This window comes from Hydractinia symbiolongicarpus, chromosome 8 (genome assembly GCF_029227915.1).
Source record: "Hydractinia symbiolongicarpus strain clone_291-10 chromosome 8, HSymV2.1, whole genome shotgun sequence".
In the NCBI taxonomy this organism is placed as follows: domain Eukaryota; kingdom Metazoa; phylum Cnidaria; class Hydrozoa; order Anthoathecata; family Hydractiniidae; genus Hydractinia; species Hydractinia symbiolongicarpus.
Window position 1 is genome coordinate 24,682,731 of NC_079882.1, and position 18,336 is coordinate 24,701,066.

Below are 18,336 nucleotides of genomic sequence, written 5' to 3' on the forward strand. Positions count from 1 at the left end.
ATTCGCCAAATTTTCATTTCATGTGTCTTTCGTTTTTGATTGGTTTTTTAAAAATATATCTTCAACAGGGTTTACTCCACCTCCACGTCACGTGATAGACTTTAATACCTTAGCCTGTGATTTCCAAACTAACTAATGTGGAAATGTTTACTCTCTTTCAAGAGTGGATAAATAAATGTCTGTCATGACGCCTAATAAAGATAAACAAATATGATGACTATATATAAGTAAAATGAACAAAATATCTTTTTTATATAACTTCCATGTAAATAGGTCTATTATTTTTCTTAGCTTGTTAAAAAAATCACCGAGGAAATATTTGTTTTTGTTCATAGCATCTCCTTTAAATCTTCTTGTTGAATGGAACAGAACGTAAACATGTTACTAGTGATGATGTAAATAAATATAGAATTTGACATATCAGTTGAATATGTTAAAAACCAAATCTAGTTTCTGTTGACATTTTTTTTGCACGAATCAAGGAGAGATAGTTACTCCATTTTTTAGTCCATCTTTGACACTATGTTATAGACACCAATATTAAATAGCCCATGTCGCCCTTTTATTATTTTCAAAACACAACCCATCAGTTGGAAATGCGCCATCTTGGGCAATCAATTTCCATCTTTCTTTCACGTACTCATTATCTTGTTTCCCGGTTGCTTCCGAATCGGAATCATATCCTTTATCTAATTTTTCAAGTTTCAATTTATGCTCTGCAATTTGCGAGCGTAAAGTAATCATTATTTTTGTTAGTTGTTTATCTTTTGACTTCATTTTTATCAACTCATCCTTAATCCAACCAATGGCTTTGTTTATTCCATCAATTCTATCACCTTCTGCAGCATTTTTTCCAAGTATAAAAGATTTAGGAAAAATATTCAAATCTGTCTCGATGTCCTCGATAGAGTTCGTTAACTTTGTTGATGCACCAGGAGAGGTATCCGAGTCTATGCCACTATCAGCTGAGGAGATGCATATAATTGGAAACTCACTTGGTGGCATCGACTTTGAATGATGACTACTATGTTCGCTTGATGTCATGTTAAATTTTCACAAATCACAGAGACACGTTTCACTGACTTTTGTTTAACTCTGTTGTGTTCTTTCAAAATATATTTTCTATTTATATCAACTCTTGAGAAAATTTATGTGAGAATAAATTTTACTTTTATTAAAAATGTTTATGTTATTGCATGGTTTCTTTCACAACCCCCTGAATCCAATCATTTATCGTTATCAATCCCTGTAAAGTCTGCTACACAGTCAGGAGGGTGGTGTAACGCGATACCAATTAGAAGAATCGTGCTAACTTAACTCTTTGTGTAACCGTTATGCAAATATGATATCTATATCTTGACTTAAGCTGATCCTTGACGGTGATATATAATTTCCTTCTCACTAAAATAAATAAAACAAAACAAATAAAATCATTTCAGACATACAAAATAGGTTTAGTATCGGTTAAAAAACTTCCAACCAAACCGAAATATTTCTTGATTAATCTTTTTAATATATACATAATATCTTCTTGTGGTTAAAATGTCATTATTAATTGACTACTGTTAGATTTCATATTCATTATTTCGATCAGCGTTTTAATTCATCCTTTACGAAGTGCTCATTTTTATATTTTTTATGACGTAATTCGAGGCTTCAGTATAACGTGCAGCTCACAGGCAAAACGAATGATTTTTCGCGTCTATATAGCTAGCTCTTTAATTAAAAAACTTTCCACATGCAGTCTTCCCAATTTGAATTCCCGCGCATCAGGGAACGATTACCGACACGTTGAACTAATTGTTTTATCGAAGCAAATTCGACAATTCATGTCCGCAATTTAATTGGTAGTTACAGATGTTTTATCATTGTCAGATTTTTCTTTATCTAAATTTTACATTTTAGGTTTTTCTTTTCTGAAAACAAACTTACAGTTTGAACATTCCCAGTAATAACTTTCACTTAAAGAAATTACTGGCAGCCGACGTGAAGTCCAAAAGCTACATATAAATTTCATAACGATGGATTTAAAACTCGTATTTAACCATGGCGTGTTAATATTACATGTCGCTTTAATATTTCCTTAACACGTTTTTTCAACTTTTCTCCGTTGTAACTTCCAGTAAAGTAACCTTGCACTAAAAGTGACTCGCTATATTAATTTAAATTGGGCAACTCTGTCATTTAATATTGACATTGTAAAGTCGACTGCGTGTCCAGATCTTTCTATTATGAATGCACCTATGCGACACCCTCCTTCCCAGGGATTTTTTCCCGCTATTTAATATCAAAAAAGGTTTCTCTGTTATTTAAATAATCGTATTATTTTTCTCAAAATGGTTGCACTGCAGCTCGGAGTCCTCACAATAACTTTATTACTTCATGCTAACAGGCGAAGAAAATGCACGAAATAGCGATGCGGAAATATGTACGACGATAGAAAATCTAAATTGGCAAATCTGTGGATTCTTCCACAGCCATAACGACTAGTTTAATGATTGCTGTACGTCGATCAATTTTTGTCTCATAAAATTATTTTTGGTGTCTTTGTAAGAACATACAAATTGTATAATTTCTAATTTTTGTTATCTATACTACTTGTTGAAAATCTCACACGTTTCACACGAAAGAAAATTTATTTTGGCAAAACGTTTCTTGTGACGTCAGATATTCGTATAAACAAAACAGCACAGTTATCTCTCTTATTTAAAAACCGATATGCAAGTGGGAACTTCTAACGGAAAGTGTTAAAAATCAATATATATAATAATTTTTTATGAACACTTATTGTACACTTCTTTGATCTACTTCGCTTGGCTCTCATTCTGGTAGTTTCTTATCCTCCAGTGTAACCTGGTCCCTAGGGCTCTTCTGCGTCTATAATATTCTGATGGAGGGGAGCCTACCCGCCAGAATATTATAGGCGTAAAAGAGCCCCGGGGACGAGGTGGCCTCCATTGCAATTTTAAGCAAGTTTCTTAAATAAATGAAATGTCCGACAAAACAGGAATAATTTTTTTTCAAAACGTCTAAATTTGAGCTGAGTCTGGATGTGCTGCAGCTTCAAATGTTCTTATTTTTGCGTTCCTCCGAACAGGGAAATATATTTGGCCAGTATTACGGATAAGATAAACATTGTTACGAATTAGAATTTTTGATAAAAATATTAACCAACCTCTGTTATATGAGCGGTTTCAAATTAAGGCTACCTCAATAAATAGGCCTAAAATTTATTTAAAATTGCGAAAAATGACTAGTGGATCGGGAAAAATCTTTGCGATTATTTGCGAAAATTAATACTCGCGAAATTCCTTGCGAAAAAAAAGAACAAATTTATCACCAAGTTCTCCTGAAATATCTCTGCATTCCTTTGTACACCATATAAAATTTTTAAAAGCTGAATTACTATTTTTTGACTGAGTTCTGCGAGTAAAAGATCTATCTATGAAAAAAACTACAACAATAGAAAATACTCTACAAATATATATGAATGGCCTAATTAGCCTATAAACAGGACAAACTCATCCCCAGAGCTTTTTAATTTTTGATCATCGAGAGGCAAAAATAAAGTTGTTAAAAATGTAACAGGGCGAAGAGAAAAGGGCGTAGAAAAAAATTGATGAGAAAACAGCTCTCGTAACTTACCATCCAGCAAAGCTGCTGTAAATGATATCCGATTTCATACACACAAAACATTTTTGTTTTATGAGCTCGAGTAAAAAATTCACAGAGAATATAATTAAATTAATCATGAATTTTATACTCGATATAAATTATTAATCGTGCGATTAGCTAATTAAACTCATGTATTTCAAATGCCAGCTTTTTTATGACGAAGTTATAAACATTTTAAACACACCACCACTGCACGCTTGATGTAGAATGTTCGTAAATTTTTTATAGCTTGATAGAATCTTTCAATTTCTTTGGCCTGAGTAACTATGAATTTATATATGTATCTTCATGAGCTAACAACTGTCAACATCCATAATATCGTCATTTTCTCAGAAAAATTAAAACTATTAAAGCTCACTTTCAACAGTCTCCTCCCCAGGACTCTTCTATCATATTCTAACGGAATGGAACTTTCACTTAACTTTAAAACTTGTTTTATATTAGAATGGATTATTATCTTCGGACAGAAATGTCCAAATTGTTAATGCTACAGTCTAGAAGCTTTGTAAATAGATATTGTAGCCTTGCATAGCACCCATTGAAAACGTTTTCCAGACCCTTCTAAAAAATTCTTGAATACATCATAGTACACACTCTTGGGAAAGTTTAACTTTCACATATCTATATACTGTCTGTTTTAGCGCGAATCCGAGGTGGTAAATGATGTTGAAGATTCAAGATTTTGTTATCATGTCATGTTGGCTTTACAGAAATTGTCGATATTTTCCATTGTCACAATTTTTAACCTGCAAGTTTATCGATATCAACGTAGCTAAGGGATGCGGTAACAAATTGGAGAGTATTAAAAAACCCGTCAAAATAGTGTTAGTCTTCCCCTTGTAAGGCCAACATCTTCTCCGATCTCCTTTGATACTTTTTATTTCTTGTTATTTTTACTCATTATAGTTTCTCCTAAACTACGGCACTTGTGAAAGCACACCAACCACCTAACTTATTTAAGCAAGAAAGAAAGGATTCAAACTTTGTAGTCCTGGTATGACCCAATTGTAGTTTAATCAATGAGATTTCGCGCGCTTTGCCACAAATTCGAACCAAGGTATACGAACTTCTACAACAACTGTAGTGCGTCTAGTGATTCCAAATTTAAGTAGCATGAAATTTCATGCTTGGCGAGGACATAAAAGAGAAAATATCCATCATTTTTCACGCTGTTTAATTATAAGCAACTAAATCGCGCGAAAATCTTCTTTCGTCTAAGATTAAATGTTTGTGCGTCTGCAGTTTTGAAAGTTAAAAAAGAAAATGAAAACGTGGACAAAATAATGATGAAAACCCCTGAATAATACCGATGTTTTGTTAAAAATAGCTGGTATATTTTGGGATTAAATAAGAAAGTGCAAGTCTTATATAAAAATGTGTGAAATGTAGATTATATACTCTACACCATTTGCAAGTCCATATATAAAAACATGCAGGATCAGAATCAGTAAAACATTAAAAAAACCTTTACTCTGATGGTACAAGTTTTTCACCGTGAGAGGGGGTCAGTTATCTACACAATTTAAATAAAATTGCTACTTTTGTTAATTCATAAATATTGAAAAAATTAAATTTATTTTCATCTAAAATTTAGAGCGTTCTGATACAAAAAAAAAACGCTTATTAAATGCGTGCCGCACGACACAGAATAATGCTCAACAAATGCACGTATATTTTTTGTAATAACGGTTTAATTTTAAATGGATTGTTATGGTTGCCCACGCGTAGAAATATTTAACGAGTCAAATATATGTTAACAAATCTAAATTTGTACATTTAAGGATTGTAATATATTGTTCAACAATTGTGATATATATGTCCAACGAGTACACGTTGAAAGTGTCATATATATATCCGATATAAATATAAATATATAAGTCTCTATACATGACTCTATAATCTCTATGCATAGATATATCTTATATATATGAACCGTAGGGGTACCAGAAAACCAGGACAATTTAAATTTCTGCGGACACAGGCATACACTCAGGCGACAGTGACAAATTTAATTTTGTTACAAACGTACAAAAAGTTCATTTTAGTAAAAAGTTTTTTTGTTACCTGTAACAAGATAAAATCAAATTTAATTTTGTACCTTCTACTTGTAACAAAAATTAATGGTGTGAGAACAACAAGCTGCACTGGCAGCGCAAGTTAACATTTTTAGACAATAGTAATTGGCGAAAATTTGATACTATCGCCTGAAAAAAATGTGTCGTGTTCTCGTTACTTAACTCTTTCATGTAATTATATTTTGCGAGTTATTTTTTGGAGTGTTTTTACCACCACTTACTATCGTAAGATAATTGTAACAATCTTCCTAGTTTGTGATTTTTTTGACGAGAAGTCAGCCTCGACGTTTTTGTAGAGCTATTATAAAAAACACATAGAATCTTTAAAACAAGAGTTCCAGACATTTAAGCCTATATCCGTAGTTAACACTCTAAAAAAGTACTCCCAAATAACGTCAGACAAGCCCCACCTTTTGCGATTAAATCTTTGCACGTTTTCAAATAATAATACTAAAAAACAGACCAGTTCCTTATGCTTTGTGTATTTTACAGCGCGGAAAACATATTTAATATCCTTCAAATGTAAATATTGGCGGTTTAACATATATATGAGTCGCTACACAAATATAGCTATGTGTTGTTAAACATATACATATGAACCATGTTCATATAATATGTTGGATTTGCTCACAATCTTTGAACATATATGACACGTTACACATATGTATCGTATTTGCCGGAACGACATCAAGTCCGAGCCGAGAAAATAGAAATTTAAAAAACCTTGTTTCTTATGACTTTTAAAAGTTGTTTCTGAAACAAGGGAATTAAATTTCTAACCTCAATAAAGATATTACCTAGTCATTCTATTATTATCACGGACCCCTGCAAAGCATGGTGAAAGTGATCTTATAAATACTTTTCTGTAATTTCTTTGTTTATGAGGAACTATAAAGAAATAACTTATCTACTTCACTAAATTTTTATTATTTTTTACACGGCTTTTTAATCAAATTTTCTTACCAAGTTTGTTGAACAAACAAATTCAAATCTTCTAATCTTCACTTACTGACGGAAAATGTGCTTGCTTTTCTTTTCTGTACTTTTTTCAAGGTTTTTACTTTTGTACAAACTACCCAACAAAACCTATTTTAGGCATGAAAAAGAAAGAGAGCACGAGTTTTGTTTATTCAAGAATAGAGCATGTGTTTGTGTGACGTCATGTATTACCACCCGCCTTTTTCCAGGCTTCTCAAGAAGCGCCTTTCTCTTTTCCTGGAGTATTTGCCTAATTTTGACCTAAATATAGGTGATAAGGGCTTGTGAAAACTTCGTATAGATATATTTGACTGTGTGATTACATAAAAAAAGTTGTTTAATCTATGAAAAAATCCACGGGGTCGCCCGTCGCAACAAAGTGGGTAAAAATATATCGCATTTGCTATTTAGTGTACCTGCCATAGAATTATTTTTGCGCACACACACACACAAAATACACACACACACACACACAGGTATTAATATAAGAGAAGTAAGTACAAATTTTTATTTTTTTTAAAAAAAAAGCTAATTTAGAAGAACGTTGAAGCTCAGTCTTTGTTAAAAATCACAAACGATCTTTTAGAACATATCCAGTAAATAATTATAGATAAAAATTAAAAAAAACTGATGAAAACTCCCCGAATTCCCTTACCTCTGATTCCGTTCTTTGTTGAAACTCACCTAAAAAGCGCGTTGACGTCATAAATTTTAAAAAGTTCATTAAATAAGAACACCTCAAGAATATTTAAGACTTAAATTTTAGATGATATTCTTACCCAGGATAATTATCTTTTCCAGTTTTCTTGATTTTTTAAAACTAAACATTTTTTTTTCTCATAGTTTACGTAGGAGCAACTAGATAATTATTTAGGCTTTGTATAAAATACAACATAAAAACGCGGCTATTGATTTTTAACCATTTGTTTTTAAAATAGAAATCACCTGTACCTTTTTTTTAAAAACACAGAACTTTATCAACTATAATTTTTATAGAATCTTTTTATATATAAATAACTTATTGGAAGACACTATTCAAATCATATGTTGAAGATAGATAGAAAATATGCTTACAAAAAATTTTCGCGCTGCCTAAAATTACAAAGTCTGGGTATGTTCGTAAAACGTTCTTAACTTACCGTTCTATACGCGTGTATATATTTGAGTTCATTAACCTAGAAAACCACTGTTAAGTATCTGATGTTACTATTAATCATATCACTGGTACCCAACGCTTTTGTCTTAGTCAATTTATGCAGTCTTTTCCCAAAATCTTGTTAGTGCTAGATCACCCATAATTTGAGGAACCTTTTAAAACTTTAAAGAGAGTTTTTCAATTTTTTAGTAGCTTTTATAAAACGTATTTTAAAATGAGGCAAAAATCAATAATTTGATACAGCACATTTGTTACAGTCCAAAATTTCAAATACATCACTCTCACTCTCTCTCTCTCTCTCTTTCTTTCAAACCCTCTTAGATTAGACAGAGAACGTTTTCATATACTGAAGCCTGATTTCCACTGAAAACGACGAGCTCATCGCCTTTAAAAAATCATCTCTTCTTTGTTGCCTTGGTTTATTAAAAAGATGTTCCCCGTCGCCTTTTTGAAATCAAATCAATTTTAAAAACAAGATAACGGAGCAGCAGCTTTCTTTATTACTTTTTATTTGACTTTATTAATATTTTGATAATATCCACAAAGTAAAAGGCATCAAAATGCTCGTCGAAACGAGGAAAATGAGTTTTCGAGACGATAAGGAAAGGCGACGGCTCAGCGCCTTTAGGGACAAACAGTCAGAATAGAGCAAGAAAAAAATTACAAACCCTGCGAATGAATAACAACTCGCTGATGCGCGTGAGAAAAAAGAAATTAAAAGGAATCACCATTAAACCACCATATTCGTAGCATAAATTAATCTCACGATAAGACGCAAGTACGATCTTTTTTGCACGACTTTTTCCATTTATGGAAGATTAACATTTTCGCTTCAAGACACAAAAGATAAAATTATCCCGCACATGCTCGTATTCAACACTTGTTTTTGTGTTGTAAAGAAGAACAGAATCAGCAGATTTTTTTAATTGCGAATTAACCTTCATGAATTTTAATTTTATCTATGACAGATGCTTGTTGTTAGAACCACGTGGCGTATTATTTATCATTTTATTTTTTATTATCTATTTTTATTATACATGTTATATTAACATTTAATTAGCGATTTTTTCGTCAACAAGTGGATCTTAAGGAGCCCTGGGTTATCCTATAGCTACATTTGGGATGGTATGTCAAAAATTGATATAGGTGCGAAGATCTTGCCCAATCTCGTCCCCAGTGCATCTTGTATCTTTTCTAACATCGGATGACAACAGGCGCTGGGAAAGAGGTTGGATCTTGCCTTTTTTGCATCACTTATTTACTTTGTTTTGCTCTTAAATTGGTGCTACGATTAGTGATTTAAATTTTTTCCCCAAGTTGATAAAGTGTAAATAAACTATTAGTAGTCCTGCTATATAACAACCTCGCGCCCAAACTCTCTTTTCGCCTTTTTAGCTAATATCGAGGGATGTCCCAATGAAAAAATGGCTGCACGTGGATTCCTACACATGGCAAACACTAGCGGATTTCCCAAAATGCTACCTTTCTAATTAGAACATAAAAATTATAAGAATATTAAATACTAAAAATAAAAACTGCATACCTTTCATTTCAAATCACTTTTTTAAAACAACAATTACTGAAAATAAGAAATACAAATAAAGGGTTTTTCATTTTGTGACGTATTTAAATAATGGAGGGACGAAAAGTTGATTTATTTCTTTGGTTTTACCAGCTCCTCCTACAGTTAAATGAAATCAGAAAAAAAAGAAAAGATATGCGGCGTCTTATTGAATATTCATTATGTAATTTTACTTAAAATGTTATTAAAAAATAACTGCCATAGAAATTTCTGTTTTTCAAATTAAACTGAAGAAATTGAGGGGGACATTATTTAATATAACGACAGTCACAACCGAATTACTAGTTTGCTTATTTATCGCCGTTTTAAGAATTTGTTTTGATGTTTTGTGTTTGCAAATAGATGCATAAAAATTTTTATTAAACTAAGCCACGCTGAAATTTAAAAACGGTTTTTGTAATTGGTGAAACAGATGTGCTGTTGTTTCTCTACATAAAATAACAGAAAAAGTTAAAAGAAATTACCAAAATAACAAATAAAACTTTAAGCACATGCAACTTAATTACTACAAGAGCACTTATAAATTGGACAGTTTCCAACAGAACAGTGTTCATTACAATACTTATCCATTACTGCTTGCCCACTCCAACCACCTATTGCACGACAATGTGTCCATGGCTTCCAATTTGGATCGCAAGAGCAATGATCAGTTGGACAGGAGCCTGCAGCGCAACTTGTTTTGCACAATTCGTCCTCGGCAGCAATTTGGTACCATGGTCCGATTGCAATGCAGCTGCTTTCAGAAGGTAAGGGCGTCGTCGTTGTCGTTGGCGTTGTTACTGGGGATGTTCCCTCACAAGAACACATACTACTTGGACAGTTTCCAATAGCACAGTGCTCATTACAATACTGATCTACCGATTCTTGCCCACTCCAACCACCTATTGCACGACAATGTGTCCATGGCTTCCATTTTGGATCGCAGGAGCAATGATCAGCTGGACAGGAGCCTGCAGCGCAACTTGTTTTGCACCATTCGTCCTCGGCAGCAATTTGGTACCATGGTCCGATTGCGATGCAGCTGCTTCCAGAAGAAATTGTCGACGAACTGGATGTTGAAATAGTTTGACCTTTCGTCGTAGTTGTTGATGATGTTGGCGGTGACGGTGATTTTGTTGTTGTTCCTTTCGTCGTCGTCGTCGGTGATGATGACAGTGATTTTGTCGTTGGTCCTTTTGTCGTCGTTGTCGTTGGCGTTGTTACTGGGGATGTTCCCTCACAAGAACACATACTACTTGGACAGTTTCCAATAGCACAGTGCTCATTACAATACTGATCTACCGATTCTTGCCCACTCCAACCACCTATTGCACGACAATGTGTCCATGGCTTCCATTTTGGATCGCAGGAGCAATGATCAGCTGGACAGGAGCCTGCAGCGCAACTTGTTTTGCACCATTCGTCCTCGGCAGCAATTTGGTACCATGGTCCGATTGCGATGCAGCTGCTTCCAGAAGAAATTGTCGACGAACTGGATGTTGAAATAGTTTGACCTTTCGTCGTAGTTGTTGATGATGTTGGCGGTGACGGTGATTTTGTTGTTGTTCCTTTCGTCGTCGTCGTCGGTGATGATGACAGTGATTTTGTCGTTGGTCCTTTTGTCGTCGTTGTCGTTGGCGTTGTTACTGGGGATGTTCCCTCACAAGAACACATACTACTTGGACAGTTTCCAATAGCACAGTGCTCATTACAATACTGATCTACCGATTCTTGCCCACTCCAACCACCTATTGCACGACAATGTGTCCATGGCTTCCATTTTGGATCGCAGGAGCAATGATCAGCTGGACAGGAGCCTGCAGCGCAACTTGTTTTGCACCATTCGTCCTCGGCAGCAATTTGGTACCATGGTCCGATTGCGATGCAGCTGCTTCTAGAAGAAATTGTCGACGAACTGGATGTTGAAATAGTTTGACCTTTCGTCGTAGTTGTTGATGATGTTGGCGGTGACGGTGATTTTGTTGTTGTTCTGGCTGTTGCAGAAGATGTTGAAGTTGAGGTGGTTGATGAAATAGACGTAGATGGAGTTGTTGTTGTTGTGGCTACGTCGTTGCTTAATTCATCTTTAACAGCTTTCATTAAGGGATATTTCCCAGCATTACAAAACTGACCACTGAAATCATCTAAATCCAATGCCCAGAACATCGCACCCAATAGATTTTTGCCTTTGATTAAAGTTTTCACTTTACACCTCATGCTGGCCTCATTATCATAACCAACCCATTGATTTCCTTTGTATGCATAAGGAGCATGCGCCGAATTTGACTCAATCACGGTCATTCCGCCCATTTTTATTTTCTCGCATATTTCATAATAAGCCAATAATCCGTCTTCTGCAGTATGTTTTCCGCCTAAGCCTGCGCCATTTGAAGAAGCGCCAATGTAACTGCCAGAGGTTGATAACTGGAAACTTCTTCCGTAATTCCCTAGACCAAGAGCAATTTTTGTGGAAGGAAAGCCTCCGTTAATCCAGACATCCACACCATTAGTGACAGAAAGCTCATCAGATTCGTCCATGCTGGTGTGGTGACCTGTCTTTGATTCCCATGAACCGTGAAGATCATAACTCATTAAATGAAGAGCATCCAAGTATACACCAAGTTTGTTTGTTTCATAATAAGTTGGCACCTTCTTGGAACTTGCAGAAACTGCTGCGGTCAATAAAAATTCACCTTGAAATGCTTCCTTTAGTTCTTGACACAACATTGTAAATTTCTCTCTATCTCCAGGTGGGGAATTTCGACCTGAAGCTGCTGGGTATTCCCAATCTAAGTCCAATCCATCGAAATTATATTTACGCAAATAAGCGATGGTATTGGCTATAAAGGTTTTCCTTGTAGATGATAGTTGTACCATGTTAGAAAATGGACTATAACTTCCTCCTTCATGTGTCCAGCCTCCTACTGCTAGTAGAACCTTCAGGGAAGGGTTTACTTTTTTTAAATCAACAACCTTTTGATAATAATTAGCAAGAGCTGCATCGTTTTCTTCGTAAGGTGATAGCATTGGTCCAGCTACAATCTTTGCGAAAGCATACACAATATGGGTACAAAGGAACGGGTCGATGTTTTGTGGTGTAAACTTGGCTATCCCTGATCGATAGTGTGCCCAGTTGGTATAATAGCAGACTCTTACATACTCTGCTGTTGCACTAATCAGTAGTACATGTAGGAATATAAATTCGCAAAGATTTACTTTCATATCTAGTTTCATCAAGAAGATTCAACATCTGCTAACGAATGTGTTCATCTTATAACTATTTAACATTTTTATATTATATAAAGGATGATGTCCGTTTTTAAATAGATGATAATCCCGCAGTAATATAAATAGGTCACTATGGTAATTAGAGCTCAATCAAAGAGATGCTGTCAGGAGGATATTAATGCGTAGGTGTATGTATTATAAAAAACAAAACAGGGTATCAGAATTGCTTTCTTACATTATTTTGTTAAGAAATATCCATTTATATATGCCAAGCAATAATAGCCCATTGCTTTCGGTGTATTTTTATACATCGATTTTTTATGCTAAGTGAATCCACAAAAGAAGGTATAAAATGCACCTACGCATCTAATCAAACCGTAGGCTTAATAATATCTCAGTGAAATCGCTCAAGCATGTGGTAAAACGTGATTGCGAAATAATTTATAATACGATTTTGTTCGCTATACAAACTCTTCACAAAGCAAGAAATAGCCGAAAAATACCTTTAGCGTCCTGAGAATTTTCGAGTAATGCTGTCATTTTTTAAATATATTTTTATATCTCCTTGATTTATTTATTTGTTTATTTATTTCAAACATATTCACAGGATGTACACTTTAATTATAAATATGTGTTATATATGCGTGTTCTGTATGAACAAAATAAATCGTTAAAAACTACACTAATTAATGATATAATAAAAATAATAGATATGTAAGATAAGATATATGAAAGACAGATTTCAATCCATACAGCTACAGGATAGTTCCTCACCTAACCCAAATTTAAACGTTTTATTCCGATTTTTGGCTCAACTGATATTGAATGAACCATTAGTTTTCCAAGAATGTGATAAGCGTCTCTAATTAAATTTAAAATAACAAAGTGGATGAAAAACTAAATCAGATAAGTGTATCTGTAGTAGCATATTTGCTGTACACAACCTCATTCCGTGGGCCCGTAGCGTTTTTTAGTATAAAAATGAAAACGTGTTTTAGTCATATCAAAAAACGCTACAGGTCCTCGATCTGTGCTGAAACTACAGTCGAGTGTGTAGACAAGTACAGACGAGTTACAGGCATATCACAGACAATTACAGACAAGTAAAGATGACGTTTAGAGGAATCACAGACGAGTAAAGACAAGTAAAGACGAGTTTTAGACGAATCACAGACGAGTAAAGACATGTAAAGACGAGGTTTAAACGAATTACAGACGAGTACAGACGAGGTTTAGGCGAATCACAGATGAGTAAAGACAAGTAAAAACGAGGTTTAGACGAATCACAGATGAGTAAAGACAAGTAAAGACGAGGTTTAGGCGAATCACAGACGAGTAAAGACAAGTAAAAACGAGGTTTAAAGAATTACAGACGAGTGCAGACGAGTAAAGACGAGGTTTAGGCGAATCACAGATGAGTAAAGACAAGTAAAAACGAGGTTTAGACGAATCACAGATGAGTAACGACAAGTAAAGACGAGGTTTAGGCGAATCACAGACGAGTAAAGACAAGTAAAAACGAGGTTTAAAGAATTACAGACGAGTGCAGACGAGTAAAGACGAGGTTTAGGCGAATCACAGATGAGTAAAGACAAGTAAAAACGAGGTTTAAACGAATTACAGACGAGTAAAGACGAGTACAGACGAGTAAAGACGAGGTTTAGACAAATCACAGACGAGTACAGAAAAGTTACAGGTTTAAAGTTACAAGAAGTTTAGACGAATTATAGGCAAATTACAGTCGAATTACAGCGAATACGACGAATCACAGCCAAATACAGACGAATATAAAGCTTATTTCGCGGAAGTTTTTAACTATAATCATAACAAAGACCTAACAACAGGTATTAAAATGACTACTAATAACTGTAATAACACGGAATAATATGCAAGTCTCATGTTCATAACACAATAATCTACAGAACTATATGCCCAACACATAAACAAATGTGAACTATTTTATTTTAACAGTCTTTTTAATATTTTTTTCTAATAAACGCCCTCTTTAATCAACGCTCCCATTGGTAAAAAGAAATGTGAAACGCTACATTCTACATAAAGCACACTGCAAACTCATACACAGAACGAGCTCGACAGGAAGCAAAACTTCCTTGATCCTGCCTTGAGGCTGGCTCTTATGCTCTGTGCGAACACTTTTTTCCACTTTATTAATTCCCTTGTTTTATTTGTACACTCAACAACAGGCACAATTAGCGAAGTCCATATCTAAGACCACAAAAGCCAAATACCACAAATAACTTTTACAATCACTCACAATAGTAGATGACTGTTTGTTTACCCTAAACTCGACCAAGTTCTCCAAATAAAAAATGGTAGCCATTATGTCGAATTTTTTTTCTTGACATCTGACACCTGTCCAAGCATGATTTTTGCAGCATGAATTTTACTTAGATTTTGCATTGCAATTGTTTGCTTTTCAGGCTGCATATGCAAAATAATAAAAACATCTTATAAGGTTAAAGATTTATTATTTTTAAAAATTTTCTAAACTTAAGATTTTGTAAATAAGATTCTAAAAGTGAAGAAGCTTAACTAACTGACTTTTTGCTTGGTTTGCTATAAAAAAAATATGAAAAAGAAATAATAAGATTTCTCTTTTACGGGATATTTTGCAACTTCCATGGTCTCGTATTGACAACATACGAAAATTTAACCTTTTTTGTTCCACGGATAGAAACAACATGGAAATCCACTAAGCCAATACACTCCTCCGCAAGCAAACAAGTGTGACTATATATAAAATTAAAACGTACATCACGAGTTATCGATAGTTCGCTAGCGTAGACATCTAACAAGCCCTTTAAAGACGATGTTAGTACTGCATGGACCATATGCACCACGTTGTAAAAAAACAACCTCGGAAGCCCCGGGAACGAGGCTGGTGTAACCTCCTAAGTGTAATATACTTGAAAACTGATTGCCATAAAAAACGTCCAATTTCTGCTACGCGCTCGTACCCAATAAACTCCCCCGCCCTATATTATTGAAAAACGCCTTAAAATAAGTGTTCGTATTGTTTTTTCATAAACACCTACTCTCTGTCTTAATGACCCCATCCCACAATACATATCTTCTCAATATCTCAAAAATTTAGTTAACACCCAGGGCGTTAGTTAGAGACCATTCAGAGTGACGCAAGTCCGATACGTCAAACATGTACTAAAAGCTATACGTTACTACAGCCATATGGGAGGACATGTGCTGCTGCGTTTTTTTTGGTTCTGTTTTTTCTGGAGATTTTTATTCAAATTTATGGTTTCTTTTCTTACCTTAAGCATTATCCACGAATAGGTTTTCTTTTTCCATGTTATTACAAGTTTTTCAAAACCACCATATTCTTTTGGCCTAGCTACAAGAAGTCTGGAAATAATATTTAGGAACTGTATATTCGTACGCACTTTAATATGACATAAACTGCGTATTAATAGTGCGTAGCGCTATTCATACGTAGAAAAAAGGAAAAAGAATCCTAACCCTAACCCTAAAGCACTTTACGTACGAATAGCGGATGAACATATACATACGCAAAAATGGGCAAAAGTGCGTACGAATATAGCTACACTACGTAATATTTAGCTACAAAATTGTCTTTTTCAGTCCTTTCTTAAAATTGGCAAACAGCATAACTTGGTCAATGTTCTGCGAGTGATAGGCTGAAAAAGTTCTACTTTGGCAGTGGTGTAAGCAGAGTAACTAATGTTGAAAATGCACTAGTTACACGTGTGCATTATGAAACGATCCACTACCACACCTCCACCACCCGGAAATGTTTAAAACATGTAGAAAGTGGGGCATGCTGAAGTTAATAAAAACTAGAACCCTTTATTATTTTAGACCTAACGAAATAACCTTAAATCCTACTGCCCCATGTAAACCTTAAATCCTACTGTCCCCTGTAAATATTTTGACAAGTGGACTTGACAACAAGTTCGCAGTGTGTGTGTGTGTGTGTGTCACTTAGATAACCGCATTCTTTTTTTGTGTTCGGTTGCGATTTTGGAATTCTATCCCTTTCCCATTATATTATGTCTAGGATTGTAGGTACAGTGAGGTTTTTTTTTATATATGCACTAGTCGATAAGGCCCGTGGAGAAATTCACCAAGGCAGGATAAAAATGAAAAAGAAGTGCCATTTGAATTTTGATGACGTCAGCAACCCATCCACAAAAAGAAATTAGTACCTTGTTTTCATGTTGCCTTCACTGTATAGATCTTGAAACGCTGATCAAGAAAATGTATAGGATCATCTACTTTTGACAAACCGTTGAAGAGATATTAGGGTTTGAAGGTTTTTTGATGACATCATTAAGCCATCCATTCCGAAACGGATTTGGGGACCCAGGTTCGGGAAAATTACCCAAATTAGTCCTAGGTGGTCCCTAGTTACCCACATGGTGAAAAATCATTGACGTCACCACCTCGTTTCCAAATTATTTAGCTTCAAAGTTTTAAGTGCAATGTAATGGCTTCATTAATTCAATATACTTTCCCTTGGCGTTAATGTTATTTTAACGTTAAAAGTTTGATAAATTACAGAACAATTTTATGGGCGATGTTTTACAGACTTTATCAAAGAAAATAGTGAAGAATGTAATCCACTTTGCAAAAGTCACAGACAGACAGAACTGGCGTATTATTATATAGATTAAAGGGATCCCAAAATATAAAATGTTGGGCTTATATATATTATAGAGCTTAAAAAGTTGGTTAACAAGTCTTTTCTTTTCATTCTTAAGATATTCAGATTTAAAGAATTTCAGATTTAATTATGCTGCATAAATTATAATGTCATATTTAAGTAATAGCAAATTTTGATATTTTTTGTCATCAGTAATTTTAGACCTGTTAAAGGTTACATTCTGCGAGAAATAAAGTTAATTGCATATGAAAGAGCTTGAAAGGTTGTGTAGGAATTTGAATATTTTTTTTAAAATTCTTGATTGGTTCTTTTAACATGGGGTAATTTAACATTTTTCACAAGCCATAGTGTTAAAAATGTTTTCTGGCAGTTCACTCTGACACGTTTTCAACATTTTACATAAATTTCAGTATTTAGTTACGATAATTATGCTCAATGCTCACTCATCATGTCATAATTTTGCATAATTAGCGCAACTTTTATTACAAATATCTCGAGAACGGATTAAGATTTTTCAAAAAAATAAAAAGATTCCTAGAGAACTTTCAAAGATCTTTCATATGAGCTTAATTTGTTTTTTTGAAGGTAACCTTAAAGGAATACCCTAATCCATGAAATTAACGAGTCCAGAAATTAACGCGAATTAAATTTATGGTCATGAAATTAACGCGGTTTAATGAACTTATTTTGAAAAGGCATTAAATTAATGCGGTTGAGCAAGGTTGTTTTCAAAAATGCATTTAATTAACGCGAATTTGAGAATATGCGATATCAAACAAAGCAAAAATTATGGCAACAGTCGAATCCACGGTAGTGAAGCGGTCTCCTCTATTACAAGGTGGTTTGGAAACCGAAATAAAAGTTTTGGTTGTTTGGAAGGACAATGTTAAAAATTTAAAGAAAAAGTGCTTTCAGTTATTTTTCCACTTGGATCAGAGTATGAAGATTATACAAAGTCAGCAGCAAAATTTTAAGAGGCCTGGGACAAAATATGTATACAAAA

The 18,336-nt window shown here is 34.3% G+C and overlaps 2 protein-coding genes across 5 annotated transcripts; both read right to left on the bottom strand.

Annotated features, from left to right (window-relative positions):
- Positions 1–228: 228 nt before the first annotated feature.
- LOC130656081 (uncharacterized) lies at positions 229–7,621 on the bottom strand. 4 transcript variants are annotated; one of them, XM_057458923.1, is made up of 3 exons: positions 7,508–7,621; positions 7,384–7,412; positions 229–1,401 (listed from the first exon to the last, which is right to left on the bottom strand). In XM_057458923.1, exon 3 carries the CDS (start codon positions 1,042–1,044, stop codon positions 541–543), a length of 504 nt encoding a protein of 167 aa, XP_057314906.1. In that variant the 5' UTR covers positions 1,045–1,401; positions 7,384–7,412; positions 7,508–7,621; the 3' UTR covers positions 229–540. The 4 variants fall into 4 exon arrangements, with proteins under 4 accessions (XP_057314906.1, XP_057314908.1, XP_057314907.1 ...); XM_057458925.1 differs by lacking the exon at positions 7,384–7,412 and having other exon boundaries at positions 7,508–7,597; XM_057458924.1 differs by lacking the exons at positions 7,384–7,412; positions 7,508–7,621 and adding an exon at positions 6,714–6,849.
- A 1,248-nt stretch (positions 7,622–8,869) lies between these two features.
- Positions 8,870–12,753, bottom strand: LOC130656077 (oviduct-specific glycoprotein-like). Its single transcript, XM_057458918.1, has one exon. The coding sequence runs from the start codon at positions 12,677–12,679 to the stop codon at positions 9,965–9,967; it is 2,715 nt and encodes a 904-aa protein (XP_057314901.1). The 5' UTR covers positions 12,680–12,753; the 3' UTR covers positions 8,870–9,964.
- Positions 12,754–18,336: the final 5,583 nt, after the last annotated feature.